This window comes from Phlebotomus papatasi, chromosome 2 (assembly GCF_024763615.1).
Source record: "Phlebotomus papatasi isolate M1 chromosome 2, Ppap_2.1, whole genome shotgun sequence".
Taxonomy (NCBI): Eukaryota; Metazoa; Arthropoda; class Insecta; order Diptera; family Psychodidae; genus Phlebotomus; species Phlebotomus papatasi.
In genome coordinates, this window is record NC_077223.1 from 69,231,063 (window position 1) to 69,254,377 (window position 23,315).

The 23,315-nt window shown below is 32.9% G+C and overlaps 1 protein-coding gene across 1 annotated transcript in view; it reads left to right on the plus strand.

Moving 5' to 3' along the window:
* The window catches only part of LOC129804010 (complement C1r-A subcomponent), a 40,041-nt gene extending 16,773 nt beyond the window's left edge, over window positions 1-23,268 (plus strand). Inside the window, exons 3-8 of the mRNA XM_055850965.1 lie at window positions 12,177-12,309; window positions 12,377-12,560; window positions 16,563-17,373; window positions 17,445-17,804; window positions 17,869-18,005; window positions 22,959-23,268. Coding sequence (XP_055706940.1) covers window positions 12,177-12,309; window positions 12,377-12,560; window positions 16,563-17,373; window positions 17,445-17,804; window positions 17,869-18,005; window positions 22,959-23,142 — 1,809 coding nt within the window. The 3' untranslated portion in view covers window positions 23,143-23,268. The remainder of the gene's footprint in view (window positions 1-12,176; window positions 12,310-12,376; window positions 12,561-16,562; window positions 17,374-17,444; window positions 17,805-17,868; window positions 18,006-22,958) is intronic.
* The last annotated feature ends 47 nt before the right edge of the window (window positions 23,269-23,315 follow it).

Here is a 23,315-nt window from a genome sequence, read left to right on the forward strand (position 1 = left end):
TCTTAAAATTTACTGGACATAATAAATCATTTAATAAATATATGGGGAGGCTTCCAGGCTTCGCACATGCTCTGGCTTCAAACACTTAACATTTTTCCTATATTTATTTAGTGAATCTGGCCTATTTAATAACTAGTATTAGGTCACGCATTTTCTGAAAAAATTAAGTCAGATTCATTAAAGGAATATTGGAAAAATATGAAGCGTTTGAAGCTACAGTTTATGTGCGAAGCCTAAAAGTCCTCTCCTATAAAAAGACTGAAATCTAATTGATTTGTAATATCATTTTAATCTTCCGCAATAATATTATAGCGTATATACAATATATTTTCCAATTATTCGGTTAAATTACAAAATCCACAGACACATCATAAAACTTTTATGATAGTCTCTATGTCAATGTGTTTCCATTATTAGATAAATATTTCATATGCATGCAGTTGGAAATGAAATAAATCTCCAGAATTTAATAAATCATTTGCTAAATTTCTCTTTTCAACTCCCCAGCATCTATTTTTGACAATAACCTGTGCGATTCACAAACATTCCTAGCACTTTTTCTGACTCCAAAGATATAAATTAATGATTTACTATCAATTAAATGCATCTCTCACATCTTCAGGCAATCAGAAGATGATGCATGGACGACGACACGGCCAATAAATTTCATCAATTCGACCTCATAAATATCTCCATCTTCTTTTTCTCCATGCCCAACAGAGATGAAAAAGAGATTCCATCCACTAAATCACAAGGCGGACGCGTAATTTGATGTAATTTGTCGACGAGCATCCTAACTTCTTTGGAATCCCAAACAAGAAAATCACTTTTCGCCTCCTTTCCTTTTTAGATGTTTTCCTTTGCCAATCAAAATGAAGACATTCCGTGATTTTGTGGTGTTTCACATTGAATTATAATGAAACCCTGACCCAATTCATTTTCCATCAGAGAGATTTTTTTCAAAGTGATCTCGGGACAAAATCAATCATCAATCGCCAATTTTATTGCTCTACGCCGTCCTATTAATTCACTTAAGACCATTGAACTCCTATTTGGTACCCCCCAATTTTCATCAATTGCCACAGATTGAACCGTTTATTTCGTGGAAGACAGTCGATGATATGCTTGATTATTGAATATCTTTTTCATTTAATTGCCGATATTTCAGGGGGTTAAATAGTTCTGGAAGCTTTCATGTTACGAAAATTTCAATTAACTGGTTTTTATGTCAAATCAGAGCAATTTATGTCAATTTGGCATAGCTGATCTGTCACATTTGATTGTTTGGACACCAAGAGTTCCGAATAAAATATTTAAACTGCATTAATCTTACAGTGCTGCCTTTTAGGGCCCATACAAATGAGGGTATTTTTTATTACAAATCTTTTCTTTATGAAAACTTTCCCCGATTTTATTTCGTTTATTTTTCGATAGAATAAACGTTTTCGTGTAGGGGAAGACTTTGAGGCTTCGCACACACTCTGGCCTCGAACACTTCATATTTTTCCCATGTTCTTTTAATGAGTCTAACATTCAGGTTAACCTTCATACTTAAGATACTTAAAAAGAATATCATTAGGCCACAATGTGTACAAATGAAAAAAAAAGTAAATCTTATTTCTATTTTAGCTGAGACACGCGGAGGGAGATTTTATCTAAGTAATGAACCACAAGGGGATATTTTCCAGTACTAAAAAAGTGCAAAAAGTAAGGTGCATTTCGCAATATCCCCGTTTAAACTGGCACTTAAAGATTTTGTTTTATGCAAAGTTGTGAGATTCTTCTTTTCTGATCCAGCATTGTAGACATGTTAAATATTTGCTTCCTCCTCTCAAGTCTGTTAGTGTGAATTTCACTTCAAGAGTGTAAAAGAACTGAAACACGAAAAAGTCACGTAAAACAAACTAAAGTTAAAAAATCACAAAAAAAATAAGAATATTGAGGAGGAGTAACCAAAAAAAGATGTAAAAATATAATTTTACTTTTGCGGATCAGTTAAAAAAAAAGAATGCGTCTGGAGACACTTACTTAGTGCAAATAAATTGCAATATCCTTAAAGTGTATGTCAAGAGTGTTAAGAAAAGTGTTTAGCAATTTATTGTGTGTACTTTATTGCACTATTATTTTCTCCCATGATCTCTATCTCAATGGAATATTCGCAAAAGCTGTGGGCAATTTGGAGGCGAATCTTTTTCTTGGCAATGCTATTCATCGTTCAAGAAATATGATTTAAATTCATTGGATGGAATTTATCGAACTCCACTGTGTGCTGTATACAGAATTCATAATTCATCCGTGAATGATGATAAAACCCATAAATGTGTGACATCTTCTTGGATGGAAGAAAAAAAAAAGCTAATCCGGACGCTTGTTGATCGTTGCTGACAGGGGCATATTAAATGGAACCGGTTGAAAATTACACAGAGAGCACGTCTAAATTGAAATTAATTAAGGTGTCACTTTTTGAGGTGGTCTCTCAATCAATTAATAAACCTTAAACTCCTTCCCCTTCTTCACCTCTGACCACCATCAATCCGTTATCTCAATCACACGGATGATGAAGAAAAAAAGTCTATAAAATGAAAGTTTTTCCCACATCCCAAGATCATCGCATTACAGTCAATATTTGATGTATAGACTCTGAGTTTCCTCGTGTTTTATGTCTCACGATGAATCCCCATTCATTCATCTGCATATCACCTCGACTCGATCATCCAGCATTTTGTCCAACAAGGTGTATTACGTCTGTGCTGATCGTCGCCAAGAAATTCTTGGTGTAGGCGAAAATTGAGACTTTTCTTCCATTCACATTTCTCTTGAAATTCGCTTGTTTAGCGATTATTTTATTCAAAGGCTCGTGACTAACATTTAAAACGTCCTTAACTGTAAACAGATGGCTAATTACCAAATTTGCGCTTAATTTGATTAAATTTATTGTATCTTTGTGTTGGATGCGATTACCCTGTTTTTGACAATTTAAAATTTAATTGCAAAATATAAAATTTGATTAGATATTAAAAAGTTTAGCCATATTATAAATAGCGGTCACAGAACTTTTTTTTGTGTAAAGTCCTAATTTATATCTGTTATTTATTTATTTTTACCGGTTGATAGGAAATTTTTTTATTGATCGACGATTTGGTATTTTTGAATACATAGATGAATGTATTTCGGATCTCTGAATATTTGATTTTGGTCAAAATAGGCCCCAAGGCCTAAGATCTTGGTGAGGGGGTAGGTAAGGGGGGAAACAAAAAAAATAAGTATTTTTTCGATTTTTATTTGATCGGTCAGTGACCATCCTTTTTTGAACAGTGAAAAAATTAAGAAAGTACTAGATAATTATTGTACAAAACCAGATCAATTCAAATTTCTCTTCAATTAAAGTTTAATAACGGCTGCCGCCAACTTATCACAACCGAACTCATCAGTAAAACAGAAAACCCTCAATTGTAATAGATTGAATAGATTGTATGAGTATATTGAAATTATTTATACCATCGAATAAATGAGCAGTAAAACGTAAAATTTGATCAGCAGAAAATTAAAAATGAGCAATAAAATTAAAAAAAAAAATGAGCAGTAAAACGGAATAATAAATTAAAAAATGGCGTTAAAAATCAAAAAGAGCAGTATTTTATTAAATATCTCAAATTTCCTTTTCCTGGCGCAAACAGAAATTTTCTGTCTTTTGAGAAAATTATTACTCACTTCATAATTTTTCTATGCTAAAATTATTTTTTTTTTACACTTTTTTAATATTTTACTGCTCACTTTTAATATTTACTACACACTTTTTACTGCTCAGTTTTAATTTTTTATTCGCCGGTTTCAATAAAATACCTTTTTTCAATTTTTTACTATGTTTTTTTTTAATCTTTTTCTGCTTTTTTTATTTTTAAATACCGTATTTAATTTTACAATTTCGACAGATTGTGTGCTACAGTCATTACGTTTACGAAAAAAATATTAGGGAGAACTAAATTGTTTGTTATCAAAAAATCGATCAGTAAGCATTTTATTTAGGTCAGTTACCAGTAATTAAATTAAAATTTAAAAATTCAATTTTGCAAAATACCCAAACCATTTGTTTTAACCGCTTTAAGGTTGCAATAAGCCTGACCCGTGAATCACCAAAAATCATTCGCATTCTGAGGCTTACAAAAATAATGCATTAAACTTACAATATTTTGGGAAAACTTGTAATTTCAGAAAGGTCAGTAAAAAAAACTATAACAATCGAAAAGTTAAAATAATTTTTAGGCGTTCTTATTTCTACTTATAAAAGAACTCTTCTTAATATGTTGTTTACTCAAATTCTCCAAAGCATTTTAAAATATAAAAATTTGCGATTCTAGAAAGTCTCTAAAATTTTTTAACTAAAAAATTTATTTGACTTTCCAAAAAAAACTTACAAAATTTACCTTGTTTAAAATATTAAATCAAATAAATCTTACAATTCTTTTTAACAATTTTGTGTTTTACTATTTGCTGAATATTTTCTTAAAAATATTTACACCAATAAGTCAACTTTTATGGGAATCAGACTTAAGGGCCTTGACAGACCTATAATCCAAATCATGATTAGACTATTCCCATCTGTTTCTCACTACCGTCTTCAGACCAGAGGTTTAGCCTAGATTCCGAGGGTCTCAAAACCTTAAACAACAACCGATTTTATTGATTTTTCACAATCTAATAGTTTAGGTATTTGCCATTAATATTCCAATCATTAAGTCAAAATTTTCCAAAAAGTCTCGACCGATAAGAAATTACTGAAGTTAAGCCATATGGCTATGCCTAGATCTCAAGCTCGTATAAGTTTGTCTAGCGGATAAGGCTTAACTGTTGCAATTTTTCAAAAAGAGTACATTTCTGAAAAAATCACATGGCATTGTAATATAGCAATTGACTTAAAATATCTTCCAAAAACAGTAAAATTGGTTGTTGTTAAGAAAATTCAGGTTTTAAAGAACAGGGCTAAACCTCTAGTCTAAGGACAGCTTTAGAGTAATTTAGATTTGTCTGACATTAACGGAAAATAATTTTTTTTTATTTCTCTATATTTTACCATAATAAATATATTTTCATGTCATCATATATCACAGTAACAAATGTCAATATTTACAAGTTGTATGCAATAATTTAAATTTCTAATAATTTATGATCTTAACACAAATTAAAAAATTTATGCAAAATAATGTAAAATTATCTGCAAATGTCTAATAAATTTTTGAAGAGAAAATGGAATGTCGCCCAATTTAGAAGTATTTGCTAACCCCTGACAATTTGTATAGACATTCAGTGTTTTAGTACAAAAAAACGATTCTCATCGCCCTCTGACCTTTGCATTAATGAGAATTTATTCCTTCTTCCTTTATCATACTCGAGGTCACTGCCATAAGTCGAATTAACAAATTGTGCAGCCGTTTCTTTATACCTTTCACAGGTACACAAGCAAGAGTTAATTAAGAGATGAAATTAATGGATATGGCTGTTTACATAATTTTGCGTATAACATGAGAAACTCTTTGGTCGCTTAATCATCAAATCTTAAAGGCGCGGGAAAAAATGTGCATTGGGCAAGGAATGGCTGAAAATATGCCGTTTGTGCGATTGGTATCTTATTTGGCGGGAGAAGAAATGCCAACAAGAACTTGAAATGCGTGCAAGAGAATGAATTATCACCGGGACGGATTATCGACTTAAAGGTGCAAAATGTATGTCACAGCGCCGTTTGACATCAACAAGTAGCCCCAACTTGTTGAATATTATTTTAATTAACATCCAATTTTCCATATAAGTGTCAAATGATCGTACGTCTTCACATATTTCCATCATTTTCATTTGATTGGAGAAAAATTTGCGAAAGATCGCTCAGGGTTTTTCTTTTTTTGCAATGGAATGTGAGCCTGGAGTGGTGGCCATAGCCTATGCCTATGATGCTGTGGGCGATCGAGAGTGATCTCGTGCAATCTTATATGAACGTATGATCATGTTGAAGTGATTGAAAGAGAAAATTGTAAAGGTTTTTGTGCGTTGGTGGGTGCCCCAAAGAGTGATCAACATCTTGAAGGAATGTAATGTGCGGGATTTATTTATAAGTTGAAGTGCAGAGACACGACAAATTCTAATGATCATTTGACATATTATCTGATCATGGACTAAGAACAACACTCGGAGCAAAAGTCGCTGTTGAGTCTGAAAACTTCCGCACGTTCGAAGACACAACATCAGCATCTCTTTTTTTCATTTTTTTGCCTTTTTATTGTACGTTTATTATTATTAATACAAGCACACGATCATCACCCACGCAGTGATCACCACATGAAGTGGAAGAAGAGTATAAGAAAAAAAATGTTCATTCACCAGAAGGCAACATAGCAATTCCATTCATGCGGTAAAACAATCAACGAGGCGATCTCACTGATCTTGAAGACTTGTTTCATCGACCAATATTAATCGGAAGCATCGTAAAATAGCTCAAGATGATCATTTCTATGTATGATCGCCGAAATTTTTCACTCATTCCCCGCCTCAAGTCATCACCCATTAGTGGTGATGGAAACACATGGCAAACATATCTAACATGGGTTGTTTATAGGCAAACAAACACTAAAAGATTGAAAATGAGGAGGCAGAATTAATCCAGCATAATCGATCGATCGAACTAGTAGAAAAAAACTGCCATAAATGACAAAAAGCCATTGAGACTGGAGACCTAAGAATATTAAAAGTATAATTTGGCAATTCGTATTCTCTATTGTTATTTAATTTGCCATCATCAATTGGAAGAAAACACTCTGGACGTGTGATAAGTTTGATGATAAAATTGGCGCCAAAAATTAATGGACAAATTCCTCAACAACGCCCTTTTTCCTGCCTCAATGCCAATCACTCACTCCCATCAGCCTCCCTCAAAAGTCATCTTTCTTCTGACCAAAATCACCATCGCAGCATGATCCCCAATTAATTAATAACCCTCCATTAATCTCTGAAATTGTGAAACACTTTTAAATGTCCCGTGATATGCTGAGAAATTATGTGAATCGTTAAATAGAACATGACGATATACTTGTTTGACTTTTTCATTGTTGTTCTATGCAAATTTCACTTATTTTTCATCCACTCTCAAAACAGAAAAAAAAAATATATTTTTGACCTCCTCCCAGACAAAAAAAACCAAACAGCCTAAATTGATTTCCTCCATCAGAGTCATAAAAATTGAGATACACTCTCTTTCAATATCATGTTTGGTATTATGCTCGAACACGCCTATCGCATAGCTTTTGGTACACCGAGAAAAATGTGGATGGTAAAATTTACCATCCTCCATACAGAATTCTAATGGCCGGATAGTAAAAAAGTCACCCAGCAAACGCGATATTAAATTGGACTGTCAAAAATTGTAGAATCTATTGCATGGATAGTAAATTCTAATAGTCGGATGGTAAATTCTAACATCCCCGGATATTAGATTTTACTAGCCGGATGGTAAATTTTACTGGCAGGATAGTAAATTTTACTAGCCGGATATTAGAATGAAAAATGTCGGAAAAATTTATTTTTCCTTATTTTCATTGATTTTTGGCCATTGTTTGAGGGCTTGAGGCCCTTCTTGGATGATATTCTCTGTATTTCAAGCCATTTTGGTGCGTGAAAATTGACGACTGCGCCGAGATTTGAACACGCGACCTTTGTGATGACAGTCCAGCATCTTCCAGCTGCGCCACGAATTGCTATAATGTATTCAAAGCATATTGGGAACCGTTGCATCGGCACCCACGATATTCCAAAATGACATTCTAACAGCAGGATGGCAAATTTTACTGGCTTGGATAGTAATTTCAATCCAAATTACTATCCTCCGTTAAAATTTACTGTCTTCCAGTTAAATTTTAACATCTAATATGCGGCCAGTAAAATTTACTTCCCGGATATTAGAATCTAAGAGAGGTCAAGGTAAAATCTAAGGGAGGATAGTAGATTTTACCATCCGGCTGTTAGAATTTACTATCCATAGGATAGTAAATTTTAAAATGTCAAGATGGTAGATTCTAAAGGAAAGTTTCTATGGAGGATGGTATTTTCTACTATCTTTTGAGATAGTAGAATTTAAAGACACGATTTGTAGAAAATACCATCCAAATTTTTCTCGGTGTAATAAATATGAGAAAAGATCATGATCTATTTTCTGGTATATCAAAATTTTTGTGCAAAATTTCCATATGGGCGCCTTATTAGAATTTTATGGGTTTTCTTTTAAAGATATTTGGACCATTTTACGATTGAGAATCTCAATCCTGCTTATTTAAAAATTTATTGGCACGCAAGAAAATGCTTTTTCGAGTGATCCTCAGAAAAAAAACGATCTTCAAAAAAAAATTGTTAAATTGTGGTGCGATCGTAAAATTGTGGCAGCTTTATGTTCAGTTGACGAGAAAATTTACCAAGAAACAAAAATATTGCAAAGATAAATAGCAATTTTTGAGATAGGAAGAGTTCTTTTGTAATAAAACACCATAATCCCATCTCAATGACCTTTTCACAATTTCTCTTTGTGAATTACTGAAGAAATAAAATCATTAGAATATTGCGAAATATGATCATAGGAGAGAACGAGGTAATTTCAAATAGCAACAATTGAAAAATTTTATTTCTAAAATTAGGAATTTATAATTGCAAATATAATTTGTTTTTACTTAAACATTAAGTTGCCTATAAAAGATGCTAATTTTTTAAATGTCGTACTACATATTAAAAAGTAAGTTCAGTAGCCAACTCTGAATGATGCGACAAAACACGTTTTTGTAATTAGTCAAATTCCATCACGTAGACGAATTTTAGGTTTTCATACCATATTTTCATAATCTCTGTAATCTTCTATATACATTGTCGGCCATGTTAACAATTTTAAAAATATTATTTTTTCTGTCATTTTTTCACCTAGTTCCTTAAACATAGATTTGTCAAGAAACTTATGGCCGACACTATATATAATATACAGTATTCACTAAGATATTAATAGGTTTTTAAATCGACGACTTGATTTTAAGAAATTGTGGAACATCCAACAGCTTTAAAATATTTATGAGTAGGGGAAAGCGCGCTATCTTCAGACGACTCAAGCTTCGCACAATTCAATTTTTTCTCTATGTTCCTTATAGATTTCACCTATGGTTCTCTCTGAAAATTTGAGGCTTTGGACTGGCTATTAAAATACAATATTACAATTGGCCAAATTAATTTATAACACATTGAAAAAATTATTTGTGCGAAGCATAAATCGTCCGAAGGTAGCGCGCTTTCCGCTACTTAATTAAGCCCTTAATAAAAGTCCTTAATTAAGGGGTTGCGTGGGTCCAAAAGACAAACAGCATATTTTTCTCAATTTTTTCAACATGATAAAACATTTACAGTGTGACCTCGGTAGAGTTAATCTCCAATAGAGTCAACAGCCATTTTTTCACTCTACAGACTCCGGTACTCTCTACTTAAGACCCAAAATGAGCGACTTTCAATAATCTTTAATAGTAGAATTTACGGGTTAATTAAACTAAATATTCTACTATCGTGTTGAATTTATCAATGATCTAGTACAAACATAAAATAATACGCCTTTATATCAAAATTTCTATTTTGAGTGACCTTTATCGGACTCTAATAGTGTCAACGGATCAAATAGAGTCAACAGACCTGGAAATAATTAGTTGACTTTATCGCGGTCCCACTGTATTTACTTCAAACTCTTAGGCATAAAAACATACATCTTAGCTATATTTTCTGATATTTTCATTTCAAAATTTTAAAAAATTAGCCTATGGGACTAATTTTTCGGAAAACTTTTTAAAAAAAATCTACTTTTCGGTGGACAAGATTTCTTGGATTAGGTTCATCTGAAATCCAAAAACCAATTATTCCCTATTACCTGATGAGTTAAACTAGTCCTTGAACGAAGGATTTTTGATAAGATTTTATCACAAAATCTGAAATGCTAAATTTTACATCTCTTTTTACCTAATGGTTAACAACACTGAGAAAAAAACGGGGGTGCGATTAACTTTTTTTCCTCGTAACTTTAACACTTTTTAAGTGCCAAAATATATCAACATTTTTTAATGTTAATTTTACACCTTTTTAAGTGTAAAATTGACATGAAAAAGGGTAAATTTAACCCATAATACACCTAAAAAGCATAATATTTACACCGATTTCGGATTAATAATGCAGGGTAAAATTAACATTTCCGGAATGTTATTTTAACTTTTTCGGATTTTTCTCAGTGAAGAGACTATCGCATTCTTTCGAGTTTCCACTTTTTCCCACCAAATGTCACAACATTCGACCAAAAATTCTTTAATTAAGTACTTAGTAAGTACTTATTTTGGATTTATATTATGCGCTTAGACAAAGCTATTTTTTAAAAACATGGATAACGACTTAAATTATAAGATTATAAGATTTCTATACAATAGTTAACATGTGTCCATGGCATTCTCTATCCCAGTTTTCACTTTTTTGCCACCAATAAAAATGCCTTAAGTAAGGATTTGACTTATATATTTTATGCACTTGGACAGAGTTTTTTTTGTAAGAACATGGACATGTTCTTTTTGCCCGTATTGTATTTTGTTGAAAAATATTTATGACATATTTATAAAAATCATAAAAATCTTTAAGGCTTGAATATTTAATTAATTCTCGTATTTCTATAAGAATTAGTTGTTTAATATCAAGAAATTGTGCAGCATTCAAATACCCAATACCCAAAAAGGAAATTAACTAATCATATTCGTTATTCGTTTAGCAAATAAATCCTGAAAAAATCAGTTACAAAAAACAGTCCCATCCTCCCAAAAATAGCAAATATATATTTTTTTTACAAATAACATCCAATTGGTGAACTATAATATTATATAAAATGAATCGTTTAACTCTTTCGTCTCTTTTGGGACTCTGAGTACCCAAAGCAGAATATGAATGTTCTGTGAAAAACAATATTTTTTTAATTATTCAGAACTGATAAAAATCCGATTCTTGTGGATGATTACAAACTATAAGGATGTCCAAATGTAAAATATTTTTTGTAGGACCTCAATTAATTCCTGAGCTTAGATATTTTTGATTAAAAATGGTGAAATTGGCTTGCAGCATAATATGCAGTCCGGAAAGAGTTAATAAAACTGCCAATATTTTAATTAAAAACCGAATTCTCAAAATTAACAGCATCCTTATTAAATTATCATGTATATATTTTTACTATATTTCTAATCAAAAATAGAATATTCAATACTCAAGTTAAAGAAGCTTCAAAACTAAAAATTCTTCCTGTTGAGCATTTTTTAAGTGAAATGTACGTAACAAAATTTTTTTCGGTTTCAAAGATATAAAATGAAGTTTAATATCTTTTTTTCTTAAAGTTAGTTAGCTATTACAAAATGAATTTCATATAGAGCACTTTCGTACCTTTTGCGGTTTTATAGAAATTTTTATTTTCATGGTTTCCATGACTCTTAATGATATTGAAAAGATTAAGGAAATCTTCGGTTTTCTAACATAGCCAGCAGGATATAATAAATTTTAATACCATTTTCCTATTTAATTGAAGCATTCATAAAGTTTAAATAAAAACTTCTGTATGAATCATTCCTATCCTCCCTTAAAATAATATTTATGGGTAGTCTTCTGCATTTCCCATAATATTATATTTAATTAATAACACTCCTTTCACAGAGTCACAATGACATTCTCTATAACAAACCTGCAAGTTTTATAGCCATTTTGTGTGACCATTCCCATCCTAGTTTAAGTTTACACTCCCTGGACCAAAAATGCATTTCAATGCTCAAATGCGTGTTAAATGAGCAAGCTTTAGGCCACAGAATATCTCTCTTTGGAGATTTCATTAATTTCTCCTTCATAATAACTCGTCGTCGTGCGGTTATAATTGTTTACGCGAATACCTTTATGAGGATACTAAAATATTCAGTCACGCATAGTCATATAATTTAATACGATGAGCTACAACAAGGATTTCATTATTTAGCCCCATTGAGGCCTCTTTTGTTTCATTGTATCGGCAGAAGTTCATTAAGAAATTTATATAGTGATCTCTCTAGAGCGAGTTTTGGGAGCGAAGATGATGTTGTACTGACCTTATACGATGCATTTTGCAGACAACACATGTTCAATCAGAGCGATCACATCTCCGTGATGCCATCAGTCATGATCCCGACTGGCCAGCTCCACATCACCTGGCCAATGATCTGAAGAGTGTTCAACATGATCTTCGTGATCTCCATCGAGAAGGTGAGCATGATCCCCACGGCTCAGGCCCCTTAATTGATTCTCCCACTCTTTTTGGGTGCTGCTTTAGGTGTAAGGCTGTCGGGACGGTCACGACGCTGGAGTCACAGAAGACGATTGGGCGGCACAGACTTCTCACCATGGTCCACTTGGTCACATTGTGATATTCATTGTAAGCAGAAACGCGAACGTTTCTGCACGAATCGCAGAAAATGCCGGGGTACACGACACCTTGAGGAGCGTCGATGTCGACGGTAAGCATTATTCTTGGACGTTTTAAAGAGTTTAGGAGCGGAAGATTTTTCATTAAAACTTCTCAAAAACCAATCACAGCATAGGGGGAAGTGGGGCAGCTTTGAAATTGGGATATTCATCCTATTTTTAAATAAAATTGAGCCTTATCCTGATATAATTTAGCTCTACAAATAGATTGAGAAGCTAAATTACAATTCTCTTACACTCAATTCCATTTACAAATAGTAGGAGAATCTCAATTTACAAAGCTCCCCCAAATTCAAAGGTGCCCCACTCCCCCCTAGCACATTCCACCATTGAAAAGTTCTAATTTTTCTGTTTCATTTTTAAAAGAAAAAATTACAAAGCCCTAAAACGAAATTCCTAGAAAAAGTTCTTTTTTTTTAAATTTCAAAAAATTATTAAAATTATTATGAAGACAATAAGGGAGACCGGAGCAGCATATGTCAGCGCTTTTTTCTCTCCCTAAAGGAAAACTATAACACCCCGCTGTCTGATTCTACTCCTGACTCTGACTAATCTGCCCCGGTCTTCTCTATTAAACATTTGATCTCAAAAAATATTTTAGTCCCATCGCGTTCTACGTTCCAGCCGGACCTTCAAAAAATATTCAAAGTATTCAGAGCTTTAGCCAATCAGATAGCACGATAGATCTTAAATATTTTATGATAATAAAAAATAATTCATGATAATGTTTTGAATATAAAATTCAAGTATACTTGAATACAAGTATACAAGTGCCTAGAGTACAAAGTATACAAGTAATTGCAAATCTTTATTGGTCCTCTCTCTTTACACTAGGGGAGACTGGGGCAAAAAGTCACAAAACGGATATTTTATTTTTCTACAAGCTACTCGAGCACTTCAAAAATTTCTAATTAGCGCAGTTTTATAGGAAATTTACCGCTCTACAACTTTGTGAAAGTAATTTTCCTCTATTTTGTAAGGAAATACGTTTATCGAGACAATTTCTAAAAGCTAATTTTTGTGACTATTCTCAAAAATGCTGGGGCAAATAGTACCAGACATTGAGTATTATCATATTTTGATTCGCTTCATTACGGGCTTCCGTAAATTTGAAAAAAATACCTAGAGGACATATTTTCATAGAAAATTTATTCATCTACACCTTTGTAAAACACTGTTTTCTCTGCGAGAAAAGTGAGAAAAGCGCTTTTCAAGCTATTAAAAAAAACACACACACAAAAGACTGCAAATCGTTTGACCAATTCAAACAACAAGCGGCGAGACATGATAATGACGTTTCTTTTTGCCGTGATACATCAAAAATTGCTTCGCTTTTTTGTTACTTTTTGCTCTATACCTTTTGTTACTTTTTACCCCAAGTGGCCATTTTTAATAAAAGGTTTTCTGGAGAAAAGAATTTTTGTGAAATTCTAAAATAGATAGAGAATTCGTATTCAAAAAATCCAAATTATTTAGAAAATATTCACCAGTGCATCAATTTTGGAAAATAAGTAGGTACTGAAGCGCCCCAATTCCTTCCCGGACTCCCGGAACGCGAAATTCTCCCTTGAGTTGGCGCTTACCACGAACACTGGTGGTGGTCCTCTGTGCGAGCTCCTCGCACACCCGATGTGCACTGGCGAAGCTCTCGCGACGAAGTAACTACACCACTCGTGTCGCTACTTGTCACCTTCACACACTCAGCGGCTGGCCGGAAGGAACCGTCATGGTTCGAATGTAACGGACATTGCCACAGTGAGGTTGTAGAGAACGACCCTACTTTACTGTGTTGGCGGGAAAAACGACTACAGTACTAATTGTTATCTTTTGCAAGGAAAATATTTCAAAAATAGGGCTAATAATTTCGATATTTTTTATTTCCTAAATTCCTTGTTCGAATTCTAAGAAACTTACGACATTGAAGAAGGTCTATGGAGGCTATCTATAGAAAAAAAATTGAGCCGCTGTCTTTTTTACCTTGGAAGATATTGAATTTTGAATTTTTCGATTTGTGACTTTTTGCCCCAGTCTCCCCTAACGAAAATACTTTTTATTTATTTTTACTAAAATTTAAAGAGACTACAAAAAACTAATAATTTTTAACAAACGCATTTGGCAATTAAGTTTTTTTTGCTATTCACCTAAAGAAAAGCAATAATCCCAAAGCCAAAATACTGAATGGTAAAATCATTAAGGGGATGAAATTATACGGAGGATAATGTGTGATATAATTTCCAAAAACACACAAAATTACCTTTTGTCTTAAATAAGTGCGGATGCAATCGTGGGAGTAGATATGACAATTTAAATAATTCGGAATGTAGGGTTTTCGGTATTTTGACAAATTTGGAATTTTGGCTTTTCATTGCCATTTGCCCCATTTGAGACCTTGACATTTCTTGATCTCAGCGTTTTAGGATTTTGACCAAATTAGAATTTTATCTTTTTGGATTTTAGCCCATTTGAGACTTTAGATTTTCGAAATTTCAGCTTTTTGGAATTTTTTGACCCAATCGGGATTTTAGCCCTTTCAGTACTGTGGCCCATTTGGAATTTTGGCTTTTAAAGATTTTGGCTTATTTGAGACTTTAGGTTTTCGGAATTTCAGCTTTTTGGAATTTTTTTACCCAATCGGGATTTTAGCCCTTTCAGTACTGTGGCCCATTTGGAATTTTGGCTTTTGGAGATTTTGGCTCATTTGAGACTTTAGGTTTTCGGAATTTCAGCTTTTTGGGCTTTTGTTCGAATCTGGATTTTAGTTTTTGTGGATTTTGGTCCATTTTGGATTTTGGTTTTTTGAATTTTTGTACCCAATCGAGATTTTGGCGCTTTCAGGATTTTTGGCCCATTTGAAATTTCGTTTTTCGGGGTTTTGGGCCCATTTGAGACTCTAAATTTTCGGGATTTTGGCCCATTTAGTATTTTATATTTATAGCTTTTCTGGATTGTGGCCCATTTGGTACTTTGACTTTTCTGGATTCTGAACTTTTCGGGATTTTCACTTTTGAGATTTTGATCGGGACCCTTGAACTATAATATATTATGCAGGATTTTGCAGAATAATCTGATTTAATCTTTAAAGTTTTTTTTATGAAAAATATCGAAAATATTAAGGGCAGATGGGGCTGTTTTGAGCTGTTGGGCAACATTAATATTATTTTTTTTTTTTCGTATATTTCTAAGGGAAACTTGTCCTTACAATAATTTTATTTAGTTTTACAACTGTTTTTTAAAACTAAATTACGTTATGTTAAAGCCCTGCTTCCTTTAAAAATATGCAAAAAATCGTATATCAATGTAGCCATGTAAAAATGTATATCAATGGGGCCCAAAGTAACCCTACCTTTCCCTAAATATGGACACTTTTTCGAGGATGAGCATTTGAGTTTTAGAAAAATTTCGAATTATTCATTATTCGTACGTAACTAAGTATTCAATTATTATTTTGTTTTATTCCTTTTGTGTTCTTTTGAAGGTGAAAGAGGGAAAACCAAACAATGAGATCGGACCATTTTCAATTCAGGTTTCTATTTAGGGAAAGGCTTTCAGGCTTCGCACACAATCTGGCTTCAAACACTTCATATTTCCCCATATTCCATTAATGCCTTATCTATTTTTTTTAGGACATGTATCTTAAGACTAGCTTTTAAAATATATTGCCAAAAATATGAAATGTTCGAAGCCAGAGTATGTCTAAAGCCTGCAAACCTTTCCCTAATTATTTTAAGTTCCGTGAAGATCACAATCTAATCCCCTCGTCTAAAGCAAGAAATTTGTTGAAAATCATCACAAACATTTGAAGATGACCCTCTAAACCTCGAAGATGATATTAAAATCTCCCTCTAAAATCCACAAACAAGATTTTCATGTTTTCTGGCTCAGCGCCAAAGACGCTGAGGCGAAAATTCCCTCGACATCCCATGCCAATGATCCTTCAGAGGGGCAATTTATCTGCGAGACACAAAAAAAAGTCTCAAAGAGAAAAGTTGAATAATGTGTTTCTAATCGCCAACTCTCTACACAATTGCATCCAGATGTTCTCCACGGAGTGGTCAATCATTGAACACCCACGACGACATCGACTACTTTGCGATAAGCCAACCGAAAGAGATGGCAAAAAAGAAGCTCCTTGTGAAAATTGTGAAAAAGAAGGATGATCGTGGACGGAAGAGGAAAGGAAATTCCACTGAGCACGAGACTACCTTTGATGACAGCCTTTGGGATATTCCTGGAGATCATCATCGATCGCCAAAGGGCCTTGGTCAGGGCTTAATGAAGCGCATGGGGGATATCGTGGATGATGATGATTATGCCTACGAAGATGACCAAGTAGAGGAAGTGCCATTAAAGAAGATAGCGACACGTGGTCGCGAAAATGCTGTGATCAATATGCCGACGACGGGTCGGTTTCGTCGCGTGTACTCAAAGTGGAGTAAGTGGAGCAAGTGTACGGCCAAGTGCACAACAAGGCGCTTCAAGCGGTGTCGAATCCCTGAGATCTGTGGCCACGAGGTGCTGCGTGAAGTGGCCTATTGCTACACCGAGGGCAGTTTCTGTGAACAGTGGATCTCATCACAGATGCATACTCCATCGAGATTTCCAGCACGATCAGCTGCCCTTGCTCAAGATCCATTCTTCTCTTCTCGTCGAGATCTCAATTCAATTGCCTCTCATCCAACTCTACCCCCAAAAGAACATCCCGAATTCAAGCCACAGAACCTGAAATGTGGAATCCCAGCGATCAGACCACGTAGAGACTACTTTAGAATGCTGAAGATCATCGGAGGACGGAGTGCGAGGCGTGGACAGTGGCCCTGGCAGGTCGCTATCTTCAATAGATTCAAGGTGAGAAAGATATTTAATTTACAAAAAATTCAGGATTCATCAATTGCCGCCTTTTTCTATCCAACTGGAAGGAGGCATTCTGCGGAGGAACACTGATATCTCCACTCTGGATCATCACAGCTGCCCACTGTGTCCGGAAGCGTCTGTACGTGCGCCTCGGTGAGCACAATCTCGAAGTTCCGGACAGAACAGAAGTTGAGTACCGTGTGGAATATGCAATTAAACACCCCAAGTACGACAAAAAGACAGTGGACAATGATGTGGCAATGTTAAAGCTTCCCCGAGAGATGATTCCCTCCCCTTTCATTGGATTTGCCTGCCTTCCAGACAAGTTTCAGTCTCTTCCTGTGGGAGCCCAGTGCACAATCATTGGCTGGGGCAAGAAACGAGATCAGGATGATGCAGGGACCAATGTTCTCCATGAGGCTGAGGTGAGATAGTAAAATTTGGATTTTTGCCAGATGAAAGATGACCTGAGTGTGATCTTTATTATAGGTTCCTATCATTACCAACGAGGAATGCAAGGCTGTATACTATGACTACACAATTACAAAGAATATGTTCTGTGCCGGACATAAAAAGGGACGGATAGACTCCTGCTCAGGCGACAGTGGAGGACCAATTCTCTGCAGGTGAGTACCTTTCCTGCTTAATTGCTTGACGTAGCCAAGGGTATTGCTGTCGGGTTCTGTCTCCTTTAAAAAAGAATAGTATCATAGAATAGAAAACGTCTTTAGAAAAGTAATTTTAAATTAAGAACATGCATAATTTTTTAATTCTTCAAAATAAGATTTATAGATTATACCAAAATTATTTTGTGAGCTTCTTTAATTTATGGAAAATACATATCATGTGTTCAAATTAGAAAATTCATGCACCAAAAAAACAATTCTTAGTGATTTTTATCCGTTTTTTCTGTTTTAGTATTAATTTAAAATTAAGTATAATAAACACAGATAAAAAAGAAATATGGTAGGGGGAGGTGGGGCTACTTTGAGCTGTGAGGATAGATTGTTATACGACTTTTTTGCCTACTTCTAAATGAAGCTGGTCCTTACAATTATTTTATTTAGATCCAAAATTATTTTGTCTATCCAAATTTCATCTTGTTAAAACCCAATTTCCATTAAAAATATGCGAAAAAACCGTATAACAATGTAGCCCCACAGCTCAAAGTAGCCCCACCTACCCCTACTATTTTTGGAGCGAAAATGAATTAAATCGAAAATACGAAATATTCGAAAATAATTTATTCGAATTTTCAAAGAAAGACAAAAACTTTACTAATCCTAAATTAGTGAGTCAATATTTCTATAAAATAATTCAAAAGACAAAGATCATATGATAAAAACTTTCTACCAAAATTATTTGTGAGAAAAAAAATGTTTTCGTATTAAAAATATTTAGAAAAATCCATATAAATAAGTTGGTTATTCAAAGCTTTTTCTTAGTTTTAACTGGTTCACAATTGATTTAAAGAGTCCTAATCAAAATCTAAAAAGCCAAAATCAAGAAAACCAGAATCCCGAATGCCAAAATCTCGAACGCCAAAACTAAATCTCGAATGAACACGCACAGCTCAATCGTAAAACGGTTAAAAATGCGCTTAAAATCATGCACAGCTCAATCGTAAATCTGTTAAAAATGCGCTTAAAAACACGCACAGCACAATTATCGTTTGATCAGTTCATATCCAATTTATAACCGCTTAAAACCGATTTAGACTTGTTAAAGATTTCAAAGCCTTTTCAATGTTTCCAAATTTGCCCAAATCTTTTAAAGTTTTAGCTGAATTTTTCAATCTCTTTGAAAAATTCACGTTAAATTTATAAAAAAGGAAAATGCAGATTTAAGAGTATACATTTTCTAAAAATTCTTAAAAGGCTTAAAATGTGTTCTATAAATTAATCATGAATTAGAAAATGATATGCGTTTTTTTACGATCAAAATATTCAATATTCATATGATTTACTTTAGGTAAGGAAAGATTATTTAATCTTCCTTTAAAATATATTTCTGCACCAATATTATTTCTTACTTACAATACACAATCGCCCGCTAATTGAATTAAAAAAAAGACAACTACGAAAAATGAACAAGTGCACCACTCAAATTGCTACAATCTAAAAAAAAAAGAATCGTAACCAAAAAAATTGCAAAAAGAAACATTTTTTTTATATTTCAATTGTTAAAAAGCGACATATCTCTGGATAATTCAATTTTCTAAAATGTAAAATAAGCTTTGAAATGATATTTTGATTAGAAAAACTATACCCTGGCATATGATTTTTGAGATTTAAAACAGTATAACTTTAAAAATAATTAAACTTTCTAGTATAATATTCACAGGGAAGGCATAGAATAAAGGGTATAAAGAAGTATCCGAGAAAAGCGAATAAAATGATTTTGGGAAAAAATAAAGTTGTTCGACTTATATTCTGACAAGTCGATATGACAAAAACAAACAGTATATTTTTCTCTAATTTATTTCAATTTAATAAAAAAAAATTAATTCAAGCTCTTAAGTATAACATTAAAAGTATATTTTCTTAATTTTTCATTAAAACATTTTGAAAATTTATCCACTGGGACCTGATTTTCAGAGAGCTTTTTGAAAAAAAATTGCTTTGCAGTGCATGATTGGGCGGAACAGGATTCATCTCAAATAAAAAAAAAACAAATATTATCTTTTACAGCAGCAAAATGTTGAAATAAAAATTTCAGAAAATACAATTTAAATGTAGTAGTTTAAATTACTGTTGTGGTCAGCTCAAAAGAATCAGTAGGGTTATCATGTTATCATTAATTTTTTAGCAATTTTTTCAAAGAAACTTTGCAGAAGAGTTTTTGTGTCTTTGTAAAGAGTATTTTCCATTAAATATTTAATCAATTTCCCGCCAGTTTCTTCAAGGAAATGTCTTTTTGGTATTTTTAGCAAGTTTTTAACTTACAAAATCCGCAAGGTTCAACTATACTAAGATTAAATTGGCTTTTTAAAATACATAAAAGAATATTTTCACCCTTGAGGTTGGTCATCAACTATAAGACGGCGGTGGCCGCTAAAAACTACAATGTACTTTTGCCTCTCTTGTGCTGTTCCTTATAAGCTACTAATGAATATCTATACCTATCTATCTATATCTATATTGGAATTTGCACCCAGGAATAGCCAATTTAAAAATGTTTTAGAGAATTTTAGGAGAAAATGTTATCGTCTTTACAATTAATTTGCAATTATAAAAGTCGATGGGGAAATTAATTTACGCTGAAATTTAAGTAAATTAAGTATGCAAGTGAAAAAGAAAAATTCAAGATATTCTTGATCCTATTTACTTAAAACTAAAACAAAAAACAATTATTCTCTTTCTGAAAATGTAATAAAAAAATTTATCAGCTATCTGAACCACTAAAATTATCAAAATCGGGTTTAAAAAGATTTCTATGCTGATTTTCAGCGACGTAACCAAATCTTAATCAATTTCAATTCAGTTGAAAACATATGTGACATTTCCATTTATTTTCATATAGTTCCATATATTTTTATATATTTTGTGCGAGAACTGCTAGCCGGTCAGCATACAGTACCGTTCAAAACATTAAATACACGCTTCTGAAGTTTAAATACATCTGATTTGGACCGCGAAAACACTGTAATATCCAGTTCTATTGATTGAAATACTTTCATATATAACCCTAAGAACAGATTTAAACAAAATTTGAGTAAATACATGGGCTTAGAAAATTTATAATTTGAGGATCAGTCAAAAATGAGCTTTCTGGAAAAAAAAATAATCCAACACCAAAAGTAGCTCCACTGTATTTAGATTATATTAAATAATTGTTAAAATATTAGATCAGTTTTAGTGTGTGGGGCTACAGATAATTTTTGGCCAAAAAGCTCATTTTTGACTGATCCTCAAATTATAAATTTTCTAAGCCCATATAAATATTTACTCAAATTTTGTTTAAATCTGTTCTTAGGTTTATAGGGTAAATGTCCTAATTCAAAACCATTTTCAGACGCTTTAACTTTGACAGATGATTCAACACATTAAGTTCATATTTTTACTGGAGAGAATGACATAAATTTGCTCTTTGACTCTTCTATAATGTTACTGTTTAGTGAAAATTCTTTAAATATAATTTGAAAACTTCTTAAATACAAGAAAAATACGCGAGTGTAAAATTCTGCTATTGAAAACAAATTAATTCAAATGGAGACAAGGAAAAGTTTCTAATTGGAGACAAACAGTGTAAGTGAAACCGCGACGAAAGGCTTCCAAAACCTTGTTGAGTTGCTCTTGAGTGCAGGATTTGTTCTTATTCCTGGTCTTTTCTCCTTTCCCATCTAAAACAATAGGAAAATCTCTCCAAAAAACTGAAATTTCCGGGTTTCATATTGAAGCATTTGCAAACACTTCAGAAAAACCCTTTTTGTTCATGAAATATGTAATTATTTCATTTGAAAACTTCACGTCCCGTAACAATAAAGATTAGCACTTAATTTCACATAATTTTGCCAGAAATATTACATAAATGTAAGAAAAAACGAATAAAGAACAATCACCTTATTGAGTTTTCCACTATAAAACATGGTTGATCGATGAAAAATTCGATGGTGAAAAGGTACACTTTTAATTTTTCTTACTTAGAAATTAACAAATTTAAATTTGTGAATATGAATGGATTTTCGCTGTATTTGGAGCAACATTAACTAAATAATGAAATTGAGGTATAGAAAATATATAAATATAGTAATTTAGTACTATATTTATCATGAAAACAGTGACGTTTCCAATTGGGGTAGCGAAAAATTTCCATTTGGAGTAGGTTTTGAATTAGCTTAATTTACCCTATATGAAAGTATTTCAGTCAATAGAACTGGATATTACAGTGTTTTCCCGGTCCAAACCAGGCGTATTTAAACTTACGAAGGGTGTATTTAATGTTTTGAACGGTACTGTATTATTGCTGATCGACTTAGCAAAAATATGCTAAAAACGCTGCCTTTTTCAGCTAACTGTGCTGACTGGTTTAATCAAGTGAATTTCAAAATGTTTTTAGTCAAACAACTTTTTTTTTAATTTTGTTCAAATCCATCAAAATCGTTACATTCTCTAGAAAAAAAACAATTTCTAAGTGAATTTTTCTCTTAAGATCTTAATAAAATGAATTTATTATTCCTGCAATAAAGACCAACTTAGAAATATTGGATTAACTCTTTCCGGACCGCAACATATGCTGCAAGCCAATTTTACAATTTTTTAATCAAAAATATCTAAGCTCAGGAATTAATTGAGGTCCTACAAAAAATATCTTACATTTGGACATCCTTATAGTTTGTAATCATCCAAAATAATTGAATTTTTATCAGTTCTGAATAATTAAAAAACACTGTTTTTCACTGAATATTCATATGCTGCTTTGGGTACTCAGAGTCCCAAAAGAGACGAAAGAGTTAAAATAGGATTTGTTTTGTGATTTTTCGAAAAAAAAAACTGCTATTCTCTTCTTCGAGACTACGCCCTTGGTTTTTGTGTTCAACTTCTCATGATTTCTTTATTTTTTTTTTTTCATTTCCTCAGAGACTACACCAAACCCCATCACCCCTGGACAATCTACGGTATTACCAGCTTCGGAGATGGATGCGGCAAGAGAAATAAATTTGGGATTTACACAAAAATCCTCAATTATGTGGATTGGATCTGGTCCGTTGTGAATTGTAACGGTGTTTGCAAGTATCACAATGCTGCTGAGACGAGATACTAGTGGAGATACCATCTGCTGAGAATTTTGCATTTAGAAAGTCATCTTCTACATAATAATGTGTCATTTTTGTACATAATTCATGAATTTTGTGTAGAAAAAAAAGCGATAATAAATTTTGTGGTAAAATTATGCTGTCGTTGAAAATTTGAAAATTTGAAAGAGGAGTGTTTTGG